Source organism: Danio rerio, chromosome 11 (assembly GCF_052040795.2).
Source record: "Danio rerio strain M-AB ecotype USA chromosome 11, GRCz13ab, whole genome shotgun sequence".
NCBI classification, from domain to species: Eukaryota; Metazoa; Chordata; class Actinopteri; order Cypriniformes; family Danionidae; genus Danio; species Danio rerio.
Window position 1 is genome coordinate 45520073 of NC_141031.1, and position 22422 is coordinate 45542494.

The following is a 22422-nucleotide window of genomic DNA, read 5'->3' on the forward strand; positions in this document are numbered from 1 at the left end:
GCCAACTTATCCAGCATATGTTTTACGCAGCTGATGCCTTTCCAGCTGCAACCCATCACTGGGAAACATACATACACACTCATTCACACACATACACCACAGACAATTTAGTTAATCAGTTCCCCTTTAGCACATGTGTTTTGGACTGTTGGGGAAACCGGAGGAAACCCACGCCAACACAGGGAGAACATGCAAACTCCCACTGAAATGCCAACTGACCGAGTCAAGACTTGAACCAGCGACCTTCCTGCTGTGAGGCGACAGTGCTAGTCAAAATTAAGCTGTTTTTATGATGGAAATAAGCTTCCATAACACACAAACACATCCAACTCAAACAGTTAGCAAACACATTTCATGTCGACTCTGAAGAAGTCTCAGTAGTACAGTCAAAACTGCTACTCAACAGTCAACAGAAGCAAAGACAGACGACGCAAAGGCGAGATATATTGAATATTGTGCTATTTCCACACTGAAAAACAAAATGATTCATTGGATTTACTACATTTTTAATGGAAGCATCTCTAATCACTGATTTCTTTTATCTTTGCCATGATGACAGCACTTAATATTAGACTAGATATTCTACAAGATACTAGTAATCAGCTTAAAGTGACATTTAAAGGCTTAACTGGGTTAATTAGGCAAGTTAGGGTGATTAGGAAAGTCTTGTATAACTGTGGTTTGTCCTGTAGACCAGTGATTCCCAAAGTGGGGTCGCAGGACAATGAGGGGGGTCGCTTGGTGATTTCCAAATGTCATCTTAATTTAATTAAACTATAAGAATTACCATATTTTATCCATAACCTACGGATTTTTTTAATGCAATAGTTACATTAAAAACATGCAAATAAAAAGCCACCAGCCTTTACATTTGTATTTATTTGTTTGCGACCCCTGAGGTTATATTAAAGACACAGCAATACACACATTGATTTTATGGCACCCGGTTAAACTTTCTGACACCTTTACTGCCCTCACATACATTAAAAATAAATACAGGCCATAACTAAACATGGAGGAAGATCTCCATGTGGCGTTCTCCAAAATTAAACGATGAATAGACTTGGACCTATTGGTATGTGTGTGCTGTTGTGTGCAAGGTTTATATATTTATAACCACCTCGGATTTTTTGGGGGTAGTGGGCTGAGAAGTTTATTAAACCCTGCTGTAGACAATCGAAAAAACCAACCCAAGCTCATTCTGGAAACGTAGCCCCGCGGACGTTTCTGGAGACCGCGATTTACGTTGCCGGAGGTACATAAGGCCGCGTTTGGTTTTTTTCGAGCGAACGCTGCGGGGCGGTGTGGCGCCGCTCCGCCCCTCCTCTTCGCGCTCGCCTCCAAGTGGAGGGCTTTCCCGACCCGATCAGTTTGTCCGCCTAGCTCACAGCGTTGCGTCGGCGGAGCGGAGGCCCCGGAGGAGGAGGAGCCGGAGCCGGCCGCGGTGGACGACAACCGGGATCGAGTCCGGGAAACAGCGGGTTCCGGCAATCAGGTAAGACGAAAAACGGAATCCGGAAAATAAGGGCAAAAACGCGGCGGGATCCGAAAACTCGGTCGAAATCGAAGACGAGGGCTTTTGCTTTTTTTTTTTTTTTCTGATCCGGCGGCTTTTCGCGTGAGAACGGCGCCCGAGACGCGAAAAAGCGCGCACAGCGGCCTCTCGCGGATCCACGAAAACAAAAAAACGCTCGAATACGTACCTCCCGGGACGTAAATCGCGGTCCGCAGAAACGTCCGCGGGGCTACGTTTCCACAATGAGCCCGGGTTGGAAAAAACAAATATTGCTTAAGGGGGATAGAAATATTGATGGCCTAAAAAAATGAAAAACTGCTTTTATTCTAGCCGAAATAAAACAAATAAGACTTTCTTCAGAAGAAAAAATATTATAGGAAAGACTGTGAAAATTTCCTGAATCTGTTTAATATCAATTGGGAAATATTTGAATACGAATAAAAAATATTAACAATTTAACCTTTTAAAAAAATGTAGTAAATCCAATGCATCATTACTTTCAGTTGCGATTGCATTCCCACAATCCTCCAGAAAACCTCTCGCCAAACCCGACGCTAAAAACATTTAAATTCCTAGATTTTCGTTTTTGGTGAGAAAAATCTCCAAATCCTCGGATGTCCCGAAGGAGCCGGATTCGGACTTGCACTGTCCCACCACAATGACATCACTGGCGTGGTGCAGTCAGTCCCAGGCGGCGGTGCGGACAGGAGTCAGTCTGGATCATTGAGTCCAGCGCGGCGCCCTCTAGAGGTTGTTCTTCTCTGTGCACTCGGCTTCTGTGCTGCGTGGGAAATAAACCGTGGTCTTGTGCTCTTCATAGCGGTCGATGTGCTTCAGATGCACTACCATGTGCAGGGCGTAGGCCAGAACCAGCAGCAGGATCAGAGACGTGATCAGACCCATCAGGATGGCTGGAGTGAAGAAAGTGGCGCAGTCACTGGCTGGAGCGAACTTACTAGACTGAACATTGAAGGCCTGGATCTGAGAGGGGAAACAGAGTCAGAGTTATGCAGTTTACAGATTATATTGTTGATAGTATCTATCATCTATCTATCAATCTATCAGTCTATCAATCTATCAGTCTATCTATCTATCTATCTATCTATCTATCTATCTATCTATCTATCTATCTATCTGTCTGTCTGTCTGTCTGTCTGTCTGTCTGTCTGTCTGTCTGTCTGTCTGTCTGTCTGTCTGTCTGTCTGTCTGTCCGTCCGTCCGTCCGTCCGTCCGTCCGTCCGTCCGTCTGTCTGTCTATCTGTCTGTCTATCTATTTATCTAATGAATCTTTTAATCTATCTATTCATCAATTTATCCATCCATTTATCATCCATTATTCTTCAGTCATCTATTATTCATCCATCCATCCATCACCTATTCCATCCATCCATCCATCCATCCACCAATCTATCATCTGAAATTCCATCCATCCATCCATCATTCATCTATCATTCAATCAATCCATCCATCCATCATTCATATACCTTTCCATCCATCCATCCATCCATCCATCCATCCATCCATCCATCCACCCATTTACTATTCATCAATATAACATGTCATATAATCCATTCATTCATTAATCTATCACCATTCATTCTGTTCACCCGTCCATTCACTCTTAATATGTCATTAATCCATCCATCCATTCATCTATCCATCCATCCTCCCTCATTCTGATCTTGCAGGCAAAGCTCAAAATTTCCCAGTAAACAGCATTCAATTTCACCCAAACTCTGCATGTTCTTCCACACAGTCATTTCATACAGACTAATGCCAAACCACAAGCTTGTGTAACCACATTACACCCACATTACAGCCACTAAAAATACAGCGCACGATGCTACGACTCCCAATATCAGCGGAGGACAGAGGGAAAGTGTTATCTGCCAACCTGGAAGTCTGTGAACGTGATGTGCCAGTTTGCTGCGTGGTCAGTGTTGGCACTGGGCACCAGCAGCGTGTCGTATTTCTGCAGGCTGCTGACGTGCTGGCAGTGGTATGAGTTGGTGGATGGCGCGTACACATCTGTGGCATTAAACGTGGCCTCGTACGTCCAGTTGTAATGGATGTGCACGTTATCGAGCGTGAACCAGTTCTGTCCTGCCGACTCATAAAACGTGTTTGACATCTGTAGCCTGGAGGTAAAAACACAGATATGGGACGGTTATGTGGGTTTATCTGTCAGAAAACCCATTAGAAATTAGTTCTGCTCAGTTGACTTAGTTTAATAACATGCAATATCAGTATACAAAATGTACGATTCAGATTAGAGGAACTACATTTAAAGAAATTGTATTAAATATATCGACAAAGATTGCACGTTATATTTAATGTTATGTTATGATTTATGCCCATTTAATTGACAGTCATTTTGTAAAATGCTAACCTGGCAGGGTTATACAGGCTAGACCCATGCTATCAACATTCGAATTCGTGTTAGCCATATGTTAACTAGTCTAATGTTAATTCATCTGAAAAATATGCTAACCATGCGAGAATACCCTGCTGAAAAATCCAGCTTAAACCAGCCTAGGCTGGTTGGCTGGTTTTAGCTGGTTAACCAGGCTGGTTTTAGAGGGGTTTTGGCCATTTCCAGGCTGGTTTCCAGCTATTTCCAGCCAGGTCTTAGCTGGTCAGGCTGGAAAATGACCAGCCAAATCCAGCTTGACCAGCCTGGTTTAAGCTGGATATAGCTGGTTTTGGCTGGACTCCCAGCTTGGCTAGGCTGGACAAGCTGGTTTTAGCGGGTCATGTCCCAGCCTGACCAGCTAAGACCAGACTGGAAATTGCTAGAAACCAGCCTGGAAGTGGTCAAAACCCTCTAAAACCAGCCTGGTCGACCAGCTAAAACCAGCCAACCAGCCTAGGCTGGTTTAAGCTGGATTTTTCAGCAGGGTCATGTCGGTCTTATGTTATAACACGTTAATAATATGCTAAAGATGGTACAAATTGTGGCTAGCAAAAGGGTGAAACAGGCTATACCCATGCTTGCAACATTGTATTTTGTGTTAGCAATGTGTCAAGCATACTAGACATGTTAGATAATTCTTATAATGTGCTAATAATGATGTTAACACGTTAAAACATGTGCTAACAACAACCAGATGGTAGAAATAGGCTAACAGCATGCTAACTTAGGCTAATAAAAAGCTAAACAGGCTATACCTGTGCTAGCAACATTGTAATTTGTGTTAACCATGTGTCAACAATACTAGACATGCTAAATAATTCTAATAATGTGCTAACAATGCTATTAACATGTTAAAACATGTGTCAACAACATACAGATATTAGAAATAGGCTAAAAGCATGCTAATTTAGGCTAAAAAATAGCTAAACAGACTAGACCTATCCTAGCAACATTGCAGTTCGTGTTAGCCACGTGTCAACAATATTAGACATGCTAAATAATCCAAATGTGCTAACAATGCTATTAACCTGTTAAAACATGATGGTAGAAATAGGATAACAGCATGCTAATTTAGGCTAAAAAAAAGCTAAACAGGCTATACCCGTGCTAGCAACAATGTCATTTGTGTTCACCATGTGTCAATACTAGACATGCAAACTAATCATAATAATGTGCTAACAATGCAAGTAACATGTTAAAACATGTTCCAACAACATACAGATGGTAGAAATAGGCTAACAGCATGTTAATTTAAGCTAACAAAAAGCTAAACAGGTGAGACCCATGCTAGCATCATTGTAAATTGTGTTATCCATGTGTAAGCAATACTATAGATGCTAATTAATCCTAATAATGTGCTAACAATGCTAGTAACCTGTTAAAAGGTGCTAACAGCATACAGATGGTAGAAATAGGCTAACAGCATGCTAATTTAAGCATGTGTCAACAATACTAGACATGCTAATTAATCATAACAATGTGCTAACAATACTAGTAACATGTTAAAACATGTAGGCCAAACCTTTGTTAACAACATGATACAGATGGTAAAAACAGGATAACATCATGTTAATTTAGGCTAATAAAAAGCTAAACAGGCTAGACCCATGCTAAAAACATTGTAATTCATGTAAGCCATGTATCAACAATATTACACATGCTAATTAAACCTAGCAATGTGCTAACAATCATAGTACATGCTAAAACATGTTACAGATGGTAGGGATAGGCTAACAGCATGCTAATTTAGACTAGCAAAAAGCTAAACATGCTTGCAACATTCCAAGTCATGCTAGCTATGCTACAAATAGTAATAGCCTGGTAAAACCACCATAAAAATATATAAAGTCACAGTTGTTTGTAACAGCATCAGTATAGGCTAATACTCAGAAATAATAATAATAATAATAAGAAGAAGAAGAAGAAGAAGAAGATATAACCTGATGGAGAGTCCTCGAAGATCTTCCACATCACCGAAGCGCAGATTGAGTCTGGCCAATAACAAAATACATAAAAATTTATAACTTTTTTATTTTAAACTTTTAAATCCAAACTGGGGTATTTTGCAATATTTTAGGTGACTATTAAACTGCTTGAAATTTAAATAAAAAATAAATAAATAAAAATGAAACTGTGGCCAATACTAAATATTAAGAAGATAGTTTTAAACATTATTTTTTTAAAAAGTTAATTATACACACACACACACACACTGGCCACTTTATTAGGTACACCTTACTAGTACCGGGTTGGACCCCCTTTTGCCTTCAGAACTGCTTAAATCCTTCGTGCCTTAGATTCAACAAGGTACTGGAAATATTCTTCAGAGATTTTGCTCCATATTGACATAATAGCATCATGCAGTTGCTGAAGATTTGTAGGCTGCACATCCATAATGCCAATCTCCCGTTCCACCACATCCCAAAGGTGCTCTATTGGATTGAGCATGTTAAAATTTGGAGTGCTTATTTGAGTTACTGTTGCCTTTCTATCAGCTGGAACCAGTCTGGCTATTCTCCTCTGACCTCTGGCATCAACAAGGCATTTGCGCCCACAGAACTGCCGCTCACTGGATATTATCTCTTTTCCTGACCATTCTCTGTAAACCCTAGAGATGGTTGTGCGTGGGTATCCCAGTAGATCAGCAGTTTCTGATTTACTCAGACTACCCCGTCTGGCACCAACAACCATGCCACGTTCAAAGTCTCTTAAATCCCCTTTCTTCCCCATTCTGATGCTCGCTTTGAACTGCAGCAGATCGTCTTGATCATGTCTACATGCCTAAATGCATTGAGTTGCTGCCATGTGATTAGCTGATTAGAAATTTGTGTAAAGTTGGACAGGTGTACCTAATAAAGTGGCCGGTGAGTGTATATGAGGTATATAGATAATCATTAGATCTAATCAGAATGTTAAAGATATTTCTGCACTCAAGTGTTGGTTGAGTCATAGGCTTTCAAGCTTAAGGGGGCTAATAATATTGACCGTAAAATGTTTTTTTAAAAATTAAAAGCTGCTTTTATTCTAGCTGAAATAAAACAAATAAGACTTTCTCCAGAAGAAAAAATATATATAGGAAACACTTTGAAAATTTCCTGAATCTGTTCAACATTATTTGGAAATATTTGACAAAGAATAAAAAAAAATTAACAGCAAATCTAATAATTCAACTTATAATAATAATAATAATAATAATAATAATATCCTTCAATACCCAGCTCTGTTAGTGTATAGTATATAACAGCAGTAGTAATTGTGACATTATTTAGAGTCAAATATAGTGTAGATGACTGACGGTTTTCAGTGTGACTTACATGGCTTTATCTTTACTGCAGAAGGATCCTTTGGTGTCGAGCGGTGCGTCTGGGCTGAAGGTTTTCTCTGTGAGATCCACCAGACTGTGGTTTCTGTACCTGATGGCCAGCTTCCTGGCCCTGAAAAGGATGCAGGTCTTGCCGTTGTACGTCACACTAAGAGGAGAATAAAGCAACAATCCTGGAGACTGAAGCAGCTTTCTGCGAGGAGGAACGTCTAGCTGCCATCCGTACGGCTGAAACAAACACACGGTAACATCAGTGACACACACTACCATTCAAGTGAGCATTAATTAACCGCCAACTTATCCAGCAAACGTTCTACACAGTGGATGTCCTTCCAGCTGCAACCCAGTACTGGGAAACACCCATACACACTCATTCACACACAAACACTACGGCCAATTTAGTTACTCAATTCCCCTATAGCGCATGTGTTTGGACTTGTGGGGGAAACCGGAGCACCCAGAGGAAACCCACACCAACACGGGGAGAACATGCAGAGTCCACACAGAAACGCCAACTGACCCAGCCGGAGCTCAAACCAGAGAAAGGAAAATTTGAGTGATTTCGGGACACAGACTCCTGATTGAAAATGTAGCATGTGTGTGTAATCTGTTTTTTCCAAAGATAATGCATCTGTGCAGGATTAAACTGCTGTGGAGTTTGGAGGTGAATCTGCAAGGTCAGTCTGGAGCCGCTGGCAGACGCACAAAACTCACCTGCAGAGCCCGACGGAGTGGAGCTTCAGCTGCGGACAGAGAACTAGAGCTGCCCGATCCTCCTGCACACACACATACACAGTTGAAGTCAAATTTATTAGCCCTCTTGCAATTTTCTCCTTTTTTAACTTTTTTTTTTAAATATTTCTCAAATGATGTTGAACAGATTGAGGATTTTTTCACAGGATTTCCGATAATATTTTTTCTTCTGAAGAAAGTCTTATTTGTCTTATTTCGGCTAGAATAAATGCAGTTATTAATTTTTTCAAAATCATTTTAAGGTCAATATTATTAGCCCCCTTAAGCAATATTTGTTTTGGGTTGTCTCCAGAGAAAAATCACTGTTATACAATGACTTGCCTAATTACCCTAACCTGCCTAATTACCCTAGTTAAGCCTTTAAAAGTTACTTTAAGCTGTATAAAAGTGTCTTGAAGAACATCTAGTAAAATATTATTTTCCGTCATCATGGCAAAGATAAAATAAATCAGTTATTAGAATTATTAAAACTATTCAGCTTAGAAATGTGTTGATAAAAATCTGCGGTCCATTAAACAGAAATTGAGGAAGACATATTCAGGAGGGCTCAACTGTACACACATTTTTTCTTCATATTTAAAGCACATTAAATTAATTTAAATTTAATTTACATTGAATTAAAAATCAAACTGTTCATTTATGTAAAGCATTTTCGTTTCATAGCTAACTATATTCATATTTAATCTAACAAATAAGTTATTTATAGAGCAATTTATATAGATCAGGGTTGCATGTAAGCCTGAAAAACATGAAAAATAATCTTTTAAAAAACTAAAGTGTATACTTAAGTGTTTGCATATGTTTTATCTAAGTGTTACATTTGATGCATTTGGCTGTTTTTTAATCATATAACATGATGCAGTGATAATATAGAGAGCAAATCTATCTCAATATAGGGTATATGCCGAGCTAGTGTTTTTACCATACTGATAAACTTCTGGTGACCTGTTATTGTGAACTTTTTTCCATTTTTTACGGTTCCTTTTACAGCATTGATGTTGTAATGTCATTAAAATACATTCAGTTAAATAAACTTAGGCATTCATTTAGTTGCTTTAGCGTAAAACGAGACGAAAAGCTGTTTACTCCCACGCTCCTGTCAGAATCGGCAGGCTAACGCAGAAGCTCCATTGAATATACTGGGGTAAAATAAATGCTCATATTATAAAGACATGGCGGGGGGAAATGTGATTTAATGCAGTGCTCGTGTACAATCTGAGACCCACTTTAAATCGGACATCACTCAGCTAGTGGAGATCGCTGATTTTTACAGAAAACAGACCCTAAACGCGCCGGTTTTTGCATTGCATACAGTTCGCCGGAAGCGCTTAACCCAGGTTACTGGCAAATTAAAACTCCCATTAGCATGCTTCGGCATATACCCCATTATTCAGAGCAAAATATGCAATTGGTTCAACGTTAAAGCCAATCAATGAGAAGTTTGTTACAAACTACTTAATATTCAATCATTCATTTTCGTTCGTCTCTATTTCAGAGGTCACCACTGCGGAATGAACCGCCAACTATTCCAGCATATGTTTTACACAGCGGATGCCCTTCCGGCCGCAACCCAGTACTGGGAAACACCCATACACTCTAACATTCATACACATACACTACGGTCAATTTAGTTTACCCAATTCCCCTATAGCGCATGCGTTTGGACTGTGGGGAAAACCTGAGCATCCTGAGCAAACCCACGCTGACACTGGGAGAACAAATAGGAATTGTCAATCCACTGGTGGTGGATGAGGAGTTTCCCCCCATTGTGTAAAGCGCTTTGAGTGCCTAGAAAAGGGCTATATAAATGTAAGGAATTATTATTATTATTAAATAAGAACGTCAAAGTAATGTTAAAATAAGATTTCGAAATTTGCATATCAAATATGAAACACACAGAAATGCCAACTGGTCAAGTTGGGACTTGAACCAGCGACCTTCTTGCTGTGAGGTGACTGTGCTGACCACTGAACCACAGTGCTGCTTCCCTACTTAACATAAAATACATATTAAATGTCGGCAGTGGCGCAACAAGGGGGTATGCAGTATATGCGGCGCATAGGGGCGCCACACATGGGGGGGCGCCGTTGTGCCAAAACTATTTTTAAAATTATCCTTATTAAAAGTTTCAAATAATAAAAATAAATAAATATGTTTTGTTAAAAAATATTATTTTGCATTTTAAACGAATATAATATTGTTATTGTTTAATTCAAAATCATTTAACACAATAACATGCAGTCCCACAGCCGAAAGTGTTCATGTAGATGTAACTGTTTAGATTTGCTTTTATTTTTATAAAAATAAACTGTCAAATCATACATAATGTTAAAAGTATAAGATTAATCTGAAAATTTGTCTTCAAAAATTTGGTTCTCAAATCTTAATTTATTATTAATTAATTAATATAAAATAAGAGGGATCACACAAAATTTGAACCTGCATACCCCTCAGTCAATGTGTAGTTGCGCCCCTGAATGTCGGTTATCTCACTGTAATGTCAAGATAAGAGTTGGAAATTTGCATATCAAATATGAAACACTAAGCTTTAATGCTTAAGCGATTCAAGGAGCCACTTAAGAAAGATTAAACCCTGATATTTATCAAAAACAACTCACCATCTTGAATGCTGATGTCTCTCGACGGTGCATCATCTGAGCTGTAAGAAGAAATAAAAGTGTGTTTTATTAATCATAAACATTTATCTGAAACCTGCTCACCAGAGCGGAAAGAATTAGTCCTGCATATGTTTCCATTCACAACCCAGTATTGGGAAACACCCATACACACATTTACACACACTCATACACTACGACCAATTTAGTTCATCCAGTTCCCTTATGTGTTTGGACTGTGGGGGAAACCGGAGCAAACCTACGCTAAGAACATGATGCAGACTCCACACAGAAATGCCAACTGGCCCAGCCGGGACTCAAACCAGCGACCTTCTTGCTCTGAGGCGACAACCACTGAGCCACCGTGCCACCTAAACTGTTTTTCATTCATTTATTTTCCCTCGGCTTAGTCCCTTTATTCAACAGGGGTCACCACAGCGGAATGAACCACCAACTTTTCACCGGCAGAGACCACGCCACACTTTGAGCTGGACTTTATTGTAGGGATGAAGGGGATGGTGGGAGAACAGTGGGATGAAGGGGAAGGGAAGTAAGAGGATGAACAGTGAACAGGTAGATAGGTTGATTGGGCGTCCTATGATGATGCCTAGAGACTCAGAGTGGGGGTACCGTTTCTGTCATATTTGGGTAGAGTGATTGGAGCCTCCACAAGTCGAAAAACGTGGTAAAGGTGAATTGGGTAGGCTAAATTGTCCGTAGTGTATGAGTGTGTGTGTGGATGTTTCCCATAGATGGGTTGCAGCTAGAAGGGCATCCGCTGCGTAAAAACTTGCTGGATAAGTTGGCGGTTCATTCCGCTGTGGCGACCCCTGATTAATAAAGGGACTAAGCCAACAAGAAAATGAATGAATCCTGGCATTTTTAATGATCACAGAGAGTCAGAACCTCGGTTTAACATCTGAAAGACGGCGCTCACTGAGCAGTATAGTGTCCCCTTTACTATACTGGGGCATTAGGACCCACAGAGACCACAGGTTGACCCCCTACTGGCCTCACTAACACCACTTCCAACACCAACCTAGCTTTCCCATGTGGTCTCCATCCAGGTAGTTACAAGGCGCAGCCCTGCTCAGCTTCAGTGGGCGACCATTGTTGAGTTTTTGAAAACTTTCAAAGCATCTTCCCAATATATGAGTCAAAATAAGATTTGCCGCCCAAAACTATTCCATTTGCTGAATCAGAGAAAGTTGTGGCCAAATTAAGACTCCAACTCACCCCAGAGTGGATGAAATGTACCGGAAGGGTCGTTTGTGAAAGCATATGTTGGGTGAGCTGCGTTCACAGTGTGTTCTTCAGACTTCTGGAACAGTAAGACGGATTATTGAAAGAGGGGCAGTTTAAAGGTGTAATCGGTGAGTAATGCTGCTGGAATGGGCTTAACCTGGATCTCAGAGCTGATTATGGGTCAGTCTGAGTCTGAGGATGGTGCTCAGAGATCAAATGTCTGCGGTTACTGCGGAGGAAAGATGAAGCAGACTGACTCAGATATAGATATATATTACACTAATTTATCAGTGTGTTCTACAGTAAGAGAAGCAGCTCTGTTTCTGTTCATTTATCTATCCATCTATCTATTAATTTATTATCCATTAATTCATCTATCCATCCAGCCATTGTCCATCATCTATCAACCATCTATCTGTCTATCATCCATCCATTTTTCTGGAATCCATCCATCCATTCATTTGACTACTATCCATCCATGCCTTTGTTTGTCTGCCTATCCGTCCATTGATCCATCCCCCCATCGGTCTATCTTCCATCCATTCATCCGTCCATTATCTATAATCCATGTCTATCATTCATCCATCATCCATTCATCCTTTATATCCATTCATTCATCAGTCCATAATCTCTAATCATCCATCCATTAATTCTTTCTATGCATCCATTCATTCGTCCTTCCATTCGTCGATCCATCCAGACAACTATTCATCAATCCGTTCATCATCCGTCATCCATCCATCAGTCTCTTATCCATCCATCTGTGATACATCTATTCATCTATTACCAATCTATCCATCTATCATCTATCATCCATCTATCTTTCATCCATCTATGGTACATCCATCCATCACCCATCCATCTATTCTTTATCCATCTATGATCTATCCATCTATCATTAAGTTGTCCAGCCATCCATCTATCATGTATCCATCTGTCATCCATCCATCCAATCGTCTATCACTGATCCATCCATCCATCCATCCGTCCATCCGTCTGTTCATCCGTTCGATCTATCTATCTATCTATCTATCTATCTATCTATCTATCTATCTATCTATCTATCTATCTATCTATCTATCTATCTATCTATCTATCTATCTATCTATCTATCTATCTATCTATCTATCTACCGATCATCCATCACTGATTTATCCATCTATTCATCTATCATCCATCCATTCATCTATCCATCAATGATCCATCCATTTTTCCATCGTCATTCATCCATCTTTCTATCATCCATCCATCCATCCATCCATCCAATCATCTATCATGGATTTATCCTTTCATCCATCCATCCATCCATTCATCCATCCTTCCATTCATCTATTTATCTATTTGTCTGTCTGTCCGTCCGTCCGTCCATCCGCCCGTCCCTCTGTCCATCACTGATTTATCCAATTATTCGTCTATCATCCATTCTATGGTACATCCATCCATCAATCTATCAATCTATCTATCAATCTATCTATCTATCTATCTATCTATCTATCTATCTATCTATCTATCTATCTATCTATCTATCTATCTATCTATCTATCTATCTATCTATCTATCCATCTATCTATCCATCTATCTATCTACCGATCATCCATCACTGATTTATCCATCTATTCATCTATCATCCATTCATCCATCCATCAATGATCCATCCATTTTTCCATCTGTCATTCATCCATCTTTCTATCATCCATCCATCCATCCATCCATCCATCCAATCATCTATTATGGATTTATCCTTTCATCCATCCATCCATCCATCCATCCTTCCATTCATCTATTAATCTATCTGTCTGTCCGTCCGTCCGTCCCTCCGTCCATCACTGATTTATCCATCTATTCATCTATCATCCATCCAATTATTCGTCTATCATCCATTCATCAGTCTATCACTCATCCATGATCTGATCATCAATTACTAAACCATCCATCATCCATTCATATATTCAACTATCATCCGCCCATCCATCTATCACCCATCCATCATCCATCCGTCTATCATTCATCCACTTATGATCATCCATCCACCTATACCTCTGTCATTCATCCTTTTATTCAACTACTATTCATCCATCATTAGTCCGTTTATCTATCCATCCACACATCCAGTCATCTATCACTGATAAATCCATCCATTCATCCATTCATCCATAGATATATCTATTCCACTATCATCCATCCATCCACATAACCATTTATGATTCGTCCATAAATTCATCCACACATCCAGTCATCTATCACTGATAAATCCATCCATTCATCAATCCCTCCCTTCATCTATCCGTCCATCTATCTATCCATCCATCCACCTATAACCATCCATATTCATCCATAAATTCATCCATATATCCAGGCATCTATTACTGATCCATCCATACATTCATTCTACCCTCCATCCATCCCTCCATCCATCCATGCATCATCCATCCATCAAATCACCACCATGCAGCATGTAACAAACACTATCCATCTTCAAAATGCTTTTAACCTCCATGTTTCAATAACAAAAGCATGTAGTGTAGTGTCCGTGTGCACCCTCAGGCCAATATAAAGTCATTTATCAGCTCAGGTCTCCCACAGTGTGACCTGCACTTCTGTCCTTGTGCATGAAGGGGAGGTGTTGTTTATTCACCTGCGCTGTAAACAACATCAGACCCGCAGCGCTCCTTTATACTTCCCTGACAAATGGCATCACTGAAAAACATTATTCACTGGATTTACTTAAATTATTTAAGGTAAGTGGTTGCAAGTAATGTATATGGGCTAAATTAAAACAAACTAATTAAATTTAGTAATGTTCAGCTTAATTTGCTTGTTTAAATTCAGCTCGTATAAATTGTTTGCAACCACTTACCTTAAAGAAATGTAGTAAATGCAATGAATCATTTGTTTAGTGCATCAGTAATTCTGTCTCTTGGATTCCTGTGATGAACAGAAGCCCACGAGGGACATGTGGGAGGTTTTAGCATTCTGTTATTGTTGGATGATATTGTTACATAACTATATTTAGCAAAACCGTGAGTCTGCGTTGACTTAACTTGACCCGCACAGACCGGTGAGGAGCAGCCTGAAGGAAAGCGCACAAAAAACCCTGACTTCTGTCTGAGTTGGCAGTGGTTTATCTGTACCGCCATACGGTAAATATATACAGTTGAAGTCAGAATTATTAGCCCCCTTTGAATTTTTTTCTTTATTAAATATTTCCCAAATGACGGTTAACAGGTCAAGGAAATGTTCACAGTATGTCTGATAATATTCTTTCTACTGGAGAAAGTCTTACTTGTTTTATTTCAGCCAGAATAAAAGCAGGTATTAATTTTTAAAACACCATTTTAAGGTCAATATTATTAGCCCCTTTAAGCTAATTTTTTTTCAATAGTCTACAGAACAAACAATCGTTAGGGTTATATACAATAACTTGCCTAATTCCCCTAACCTGCCTAGTTAACCTAATTAACCTAGTAAAGCATTTAAATGTCACAGTGTATAGAAGTGTCTTGAAAAAGATATAGTAAAATATTATTTACTGTCATCATGAAAAAAATAAAATAAATAATATTAGAAATGAGTTATTAAAACTATTATGAATAGAAATGTGTTGAAGAAATCTGTTCTACGTTGTGTTTGTCCAATAGATGCCACTGTAGTTCGCCAGCTACTCCCAGCGAACTACAGTGGCTTAAGAACTACATTTCCATACATTCTTTCGCACACACACCCGGTCTGTCATCTACACTGATTTGCAACCACAGCTGTCTCCGTTCTCTGTTGATTACCTGGACTATATATTCAGTCATTCATCCTCTGTTGGTCGTTGTCATCTTGTTGGTATGTGTTTTCTGAATCCAGCTTTGTATCTTGTCATAGTTGTCAAAGTCTAGTTCTAGTTTAATCTGTTTGAGTTCCTCGTTTGTTTTTTTTGTCACTTTGATTTTTTTGGATTTTTGTCACCGTCGCTGCACTCTCACATTAAAATCTGCAATTGGATCCTACACCTGTTTTTTTCCAGCTTCAATCCCGTACCGTAACACAGTTAAACAGAAATAGGGGGAAAAAATAAACAGGGGGGTGGAAAATTCTGACTTCCACTGTATATAAACATTCATTTTCTTTTCTGCATAGTTCCTTTATTAATCATGGGTTGCCACAGCGGAATGAACCGCCTATATAAACATATTTTTAAAGAATTTTGGCAAAAAAAAATCTTTTATTCAAAAATTAGTTTATTTTAATTATTCCGATCATCTATCTCTGATTTATCCATCCATTCATGTATCATTCATCCATCCGTCTATCGTTCATCCATTTATCTATCTATCTATCTATCTATCTATCTGTCTGTCTGTCTGTCTGTCTGTCTGTCTGTCTGTCTATCTGTCTATCTATCTCTGTCTGTCTGTGTCTGTCCATTTATCTATTCGTCTCTCATCCATCCATGAATCCATCTGTCATTCGTCCATCCATGATCTGACCATCTATCACTGATTTATCCATCCATTCATCCAAATATCTAACCATCCATCATCCATCCATAAATGACAGTTTTTCTCAATGGCTTTGGTGCATTTCTCACAACACTATTTACATTTGCACAACAGTTAATGAATTTCTCAAAACAATTAGTACAAACTGCAAAACCTTGTGGGTAACCTGCAAAAGCGTGTCACTTGCTCAAAATGGAGAGCTCATTCCTCAAGAGCAAGTATTGATGTCAATGAAAGTGTCAGTGTCATCAAGATGAAAAGTCCTGACGCCATTGTTTATGAACAGGATAGTCAAATGGCTTCATCATGTTTTCATTATAACTGTTTACTCTAAAATGTTTTCCAATGCATAAAAAAAGTCAGATTTTGGTGAGAATGCTTCCTGAAAATGCTCTAGACAGCACTGTATACTATTTGCACAGCCATTTGAACACTACAGTAAAGTGAGACATCACTGCATTTAGTGAGATGTCTAAATACAAGACATTGAATATGTATGTTTCACATGTTTACTGCGTTTGCTCTTTGCAATTCTAATTTATTAACAGCGTTGTGCAAAAGAATAAACACCCTTATACAACAAACATACACTCTCTTTGGGTAGAGCTGTGCACAACTGTAAACAATAATGCAGGACATACTGGAACTGATCCTACAACATACACAGGTACATTCATTCATCAAATTGTTCAATTTATTAGACATTTTCATGAGATAAAAAAGATTGATTTTTTTTTTTATCAAATTAGCTTGACAGATTTTGACAACAAGTTTAACATTTGTGTATGTAATGACTCCAGTAATGAAATAAGGACTATTAGATTTATATAGAGAGACTATTCAGCATTCACAAGATTAGTTCATTCTGACTGACATGACATAAGCAGATAATAATGTTATAAACAGCAGAGAGTTGTATGAAAGCAATGCATGTCCAAAAGCATTTGACATTTGTTGGAAGGAATGAGAAACTGATACTGTGATGTGCACAAATGACTAATTGTTTTGAGAAATGCATTAACTGTTGTGCAAATGTAAATAGTGTTGTGAGAAATGCACCAAAGCCACTGGGAAAAACTGTAATCTATTATCCATTCATCCATCTTTCTATCATCCATCTATCCGATCATCCATCCATCCATCTATTCGTCTATCAACCGTCCATCTCCCTATCATCCATCCATGATCTGACCATCTATCACTGATTTATCCATCCATTCATCTGTTCATTCATCCATATATCATCCATATATTCATCTATCATCCATCCATCATCATAGTTTGTTTTTCCTGGCCAAGGAAAAATATTCATTGCACATCAACCAATCAACATAATTAAATATGTATATATGTGTGAATTTGGTTTCCTATATCGGAATATAAGGAGCACTCTAAAACACATGGGGTTATTTTTTCTACCCAAATCTTGGGTTGAGGCATTTTGGGTTATATTGGGGGGTTATTTTCAGAGTCTTGGGTAGTTTCAACCCAGGTTTTTGAGTCAAATCAACTCACAGCAGTGGCTGACTGGAATACCACATATTATACACTAGTTTGTTCAATCACAGTGAAAATAGTGTAACATAAACGCAGATTCCTTGCATTTACAGATGATTAAAATGAGATTTATGCTCATAGCAGCCCTTAGTCAGACCTTTCTGAATTTTAAAATTTCTTACTACCACGTTTTGCATACCTGCGATCACAGCTAAACATCCACCAAGTCAAAACAGCACAATTGTCTTAACCCTTCTGGCTAGGAGATTAATTCTTCTGAACTGGAAGAGCCCACACCCTCCTTCTCACTCTTGTTGGATAAGAAATGTTCTTTATTTTATGAAATTAGAAAAAATTAGGTACTCTCTTCACCGAACTAGCACTGTTTTTATTAATTTGTGGGAACCCCTTCGCAAATATGTCCAAACTCTTCAGCTTGACCCTGCTCCTTCTGATTGAGTCCCCACCCCCTAATGCCCAGCTTTTATGGGAAACTACTTCTGGTCAACACATTGTAGACTTGTTTTTTATGTATATAAGATTGCACTAGTGTTGTTGTTTTTTATTTTATTTATCTATTTATTTTTATTTATTATTGTTTATTTATTTTTATTATTACTATTTGCTCAAAATACTCTTCAGTGTATTTGCTTATTGTTACATGTTTATGTCTTTGTAAATTCTGGTAATGTTTCACATTGTATAAATAAAACATAAAAAAAAAAACAGCACATGCTGGGTCATGTTTAGCGTGCATTTTTGGATCAAATTAACCTATTATTTAAGTAAAAATAACCAATTATTGGGTAGAAAAAACAACCCATTTATGGGGTTAAAAATAGTAACCCAATTACTTGGGTAAATTTAACCCCCGATGTGTTCTGCCCCATATTTACCCAGCAGTAGGGTTAAAAACAACCCAATTTGGGTTATTTTTAACCCTGTGTTTTTTAGAGTGAGGGTAAAATATATCTTGATTTTTTAAAAATGTAGATATTTAAAAATATATTTTCAAAAATAGAAAATAGATTGAGTTAAATATATTTATCAAATATCATTTTGTCCATTTTGTGTAAATATCTTTGAAAATATGTATGTATTTTGCCGTATGAGCCAGAGTTGCGAGTCGGTGCATTTATATAATCAATGAAATCTGCTGACCGCTTCAAAACACATGTAACATATTTCAGCGGTGACGCTCAGATTAGTGCCCGTCTTTAAACTTCTGCCGGCATCTAGATGCTTCACCAAATCAAATCTGTTAATACACAAGCCAAAGCCCGGACTGGCCTACATGTAGTAAAACTCCATCTGTGCAAGTGGCAGTGGAGAAACGCAGCACACATTCAGCTCCTACAAAGCAATATGCTGCCAATTAGATCTGTGTTTTTAATGCGATCCGCAATATGAATGTGATTGCAGAGACACTGAGCATATGTGCCATAAAAATGAATCGATGTTGCATTGAAAGCAATCAGATGATGTAATCAGCGCTTAGTTGCTTCACGTAGCAAATGAGATCAAATCTGTGTATCGTAGGCTGGGATACAGTCGTAAATTAAGATTATAGGTGTGTGTTTTACAAAGAAAGCACTTTCAGATTTTCTGTGCAATTGCATGTTTAATTTGATGTGTTGATTGATGTTTCTTTGTAATCATCTGTGATATTTGTTATATTTTAATACAGTTTTGCCCCATGTTTTATCTTTTTTTGCTGATTTATATTTAATTATTTAGTCAAATATGGACCATCTCAATTATTTAATTTGTATTATTTAAATTATTATATTTATTTATGATATTTATGTATTCATTATATGTTTCAATATAGTACTTATTATATTTAAACAAAATTCATGTGTAAAATTAACCTAGAGTATATTTACCAAACCCCTAAATGTGTTTAGATCCTAAAATGACTCTCTTGTTTATAAATAAATAAACATTAATAAATAATAACATTAAATAATAATAGAATAATTTCTTAATCGCCCTCCAGTTCTATAGAGATAAATGCCATTTCATTGAAAAACCTGAATATAATGTTTAGAAAAGTTATTTTATGTAATTATTTATGGAAAAATCCAAGCAATATTTGATTTATGTAATTATTAAAGTTGATTTATGCAATTATTCAAGGTGAAATTCAAGCAAACTTTGATTTTTTTAAATTATTAAAGTTGATTTACGAAATTATTCGTGGCAAATTTCAAACAATATTTAATTTATGTAACTATTAAAGTTGACTTATGTAATTATTGATAGGAAAAATCAAGCAAAATTTGATTTATGTAATTATTAAAGTGTATTTATGCAATTATTTATAGCATTTTTAAAAAAGATTTATTTTTGGCCTTTATTAAGTAGATAGAACAGTATTATAGACAGGAAGTAAAGCGGGAGAGAGACAGGGAGAGAGACAGGGAGCCGGGATTCGAACTCGGGACGCCCTGAAGTGCTACTGCACCATATGTCAGCGACAGTGGCGTAGCTGACGGTCCCACTTTGTGGACCAGTATTAGATTTATTTTATTATTAAAGTCAATTTATGCATTTCTCTATGGCAAATTCAAGCAATATTTGATTATTCATGGCGAAATTCAAGCAAATTTTGATTTATGTAATTATTAAATTTGTTTCATCTAATTTTTAAAGTTGATTTATGTAATTATTCATGGCAAAATTCAAGCAATGTTTGATTTATTTAATTATTAAAACTGATTTATGTAAATTTTTAAGGCAAAATTCAAGCAAAATTTGATTTATGCAAATATTAAAGTTGATTTATGCAATTATTCATGGCAAATTTTAAGCAATATTTATTTTATGTAATTATTAAAGTTGACCCATGCAGTTATTGATAGGAAAAATCAAGCAAATTTTGATTTATGTAATTATTAAAGTGTATTTATGGAATTATTTATGGCAATTTTGTTTTTTAAGATTTAATTTTGGCCCTCATTAATTAGATAGGACAATATTATAGACAGGAAGTGAAGCGGGAGAGAGACTGGGGTTGGCATGGGAAATGTCCTCGAGCCGGGATTCGAACTCGGGACGCCCTGAAGTGCTACTGCACCATATGTCAGCGACAGTGGCGTAGCGGACGGTCCAGTATTGTGGACCAGTATTTGATTTATTTTATTATTAAAGTCAATTTATGCATTTATCTATGGCAAATTCAAGCAATATTTGATTATTCATGGCGAAATTCAAGCAAATTTTGATTTATGTAATTATTAAATTTGTTTCATCTAATTTTTAAAGTTGATTTATGTAATTATTCATGGAAAAATTCAAGCAATGTTTGATTTATTTAATTATTAAAGTTGATTTATGTAATTATTCATGGAAAATTTCAAGCAATATTTAATTTATGTAATTATTAAAGTTGACTTATGTAATTATTCATGGCATATTTCAAGCAGTACTCAATTTATGTAGTTATTAAAGTTGATTTATGCAATTATTCATGGCAAAATTCAAGTAATATTTGATTAATGTAATTATTAAAGTTAATTTATGTAATTTATCTATCTGTATAGTATCCAAAACAATATATTTCTCATGTATTTTTACATTCTTATTTAAATCCATGCACATATTATATAATATCTTACATTACATTACATATTCTTTATAATATCATATATATTATAAATAAGACATAATTACTCCTAAAACTAATATTTGTAAATAAATACATGACTTAAAGAACGAAAACATACAATATTGTTTTATCACAGCTTTATAGACAATCCAAAATCAACAAAACTCACACACTAAAAAGTTGTCCATCCATCAGTGCATCAACACATCAATTTCCAATAATAAACTCACATCGGGCTCATTTATATAATAGATAAATGACTCAGATAATGAGACCTGGCATCTCCATTCTGCAAATAATGTTTTATGTGATGCACGAAACAGCGAATGCCACACAAATCCAAATGAAATTGTAAAAAATGAGAATAAAATCCTTTTAATCCCCATATTTCATTGATTCTCTCATAGACGGCTCACAGCAGGAGATGCTCCACATTCCCGACATTCCTTCAGTGATCATTCCTGAATCCCAGATCTTATCTAACACTCATCTCTGCCTGCAGTTTTAGCAGCAAATATGGATTTGCCCTGTAAACTGATGCCAATGGATTTTCTCTAGTGTTTCACTGCAAGAGCCCTTCAGTTCAGTCTCAATGCAGACACAATGTGGATGAAGGGTGGACAAAGGATGCAGGCACTACATTAGTTTATTTCTGCCTCCTCCTACACCATGTTCTTTAAATAAAACCGTAATAAAGCAGATACACAGCATGCATAGCCTTTGTTTCACTCGAATTCGCCATCTGAATGAATGAGACCCCCTAAAGAATACGTCCAAAAGAAGCTTATTTTAATATATTTCATTTACCTTCCTTCCACAAATGCGGATAGTTGCTCGTAAGACGAGGATATCTGCAGGAAAACAAAAGAAAATAAGGCGAGAGACATCGGGCGCCACGTTGATGCCATGTATACATCCAGATGAGTCTGCCGGAGATGATGCTGAGCACTGCTGCTTCATAATC

At 37.4% G+C, this 22422-nt stretch overlaps 1 protein-coding gene across 3 annotated transcripts; it reads right to left on the reverse strand.

Annotated features, from left to right (window-relative positions):
• Positions 1–1600: 1600 nt before the first annotated feature.
• atp6ap1la (ATPase H+ transporting accessory protein 1 like a) lies at positions 1601–22410 on the reverse strand. Of its 3 annotated transcripts, none has more exons than XR_015501707.1 (7): positions 22266–22389; positions 10623–10663; positions 7966–8027; positions 7244–7479; positions 5870–5920; positions 3001–3654; positions 1601–2815 (listed from the first exon to the last, which is right to left on the reverse strand). XR_015501707.1 is itself a non-coding variant. In NM_001386711.2 (7 exons), exons 1-7 carry the CDS (start codon positions 22364–22366, stop codon positions 2261–2263), a joined length of 972 nt encoding a protein of 323 aa, NP_001373640.1. In that variant the 5' UTR covers positions 22367–22410; the 3' UTR covers positions 1601–2260. The 3 variants fall into 3 exon arrangements, 1 of the variants encoding a protein (NP_001373640.1); NM_001386711.2 differs by having other exon boundaries at positions 1601–2497; positions 3411–3654; positions 22266–22410; XR_015501708.1 differs by having other exon boundaries at positions 1744–2497; positions 3411–4053; positions 4399–5920.
• Positions 22411–22422: the final 12 nt, after the last annotated feature.

Excerpts from the sequence above, each read along its gene's own strand:
- atp6ap1la (NM_001386711.2), bottom strand. The coding sequence starts at position 22,366 with ATGGCATCAACGTGGCGCCCGATGTCTCTCGCCTTATTTTCTTTTGTT. Across the intron at positions 8,028-10,622 it reads AGACATCAGCATTCAAGATG|GAGGATCGGGCAGCTCTAGT; the intron begins GTGAGTTGTTTT and ends GTGTGTGTGCAG. Across the intron at positions 7,480-7,965 it reads CACTCCGTCGGGCTCTGCAG|CCGTACGGATGGCAGCTAGA; the intron begins GTGAGTTTTGTG and ends TGTTTGTTTCAG.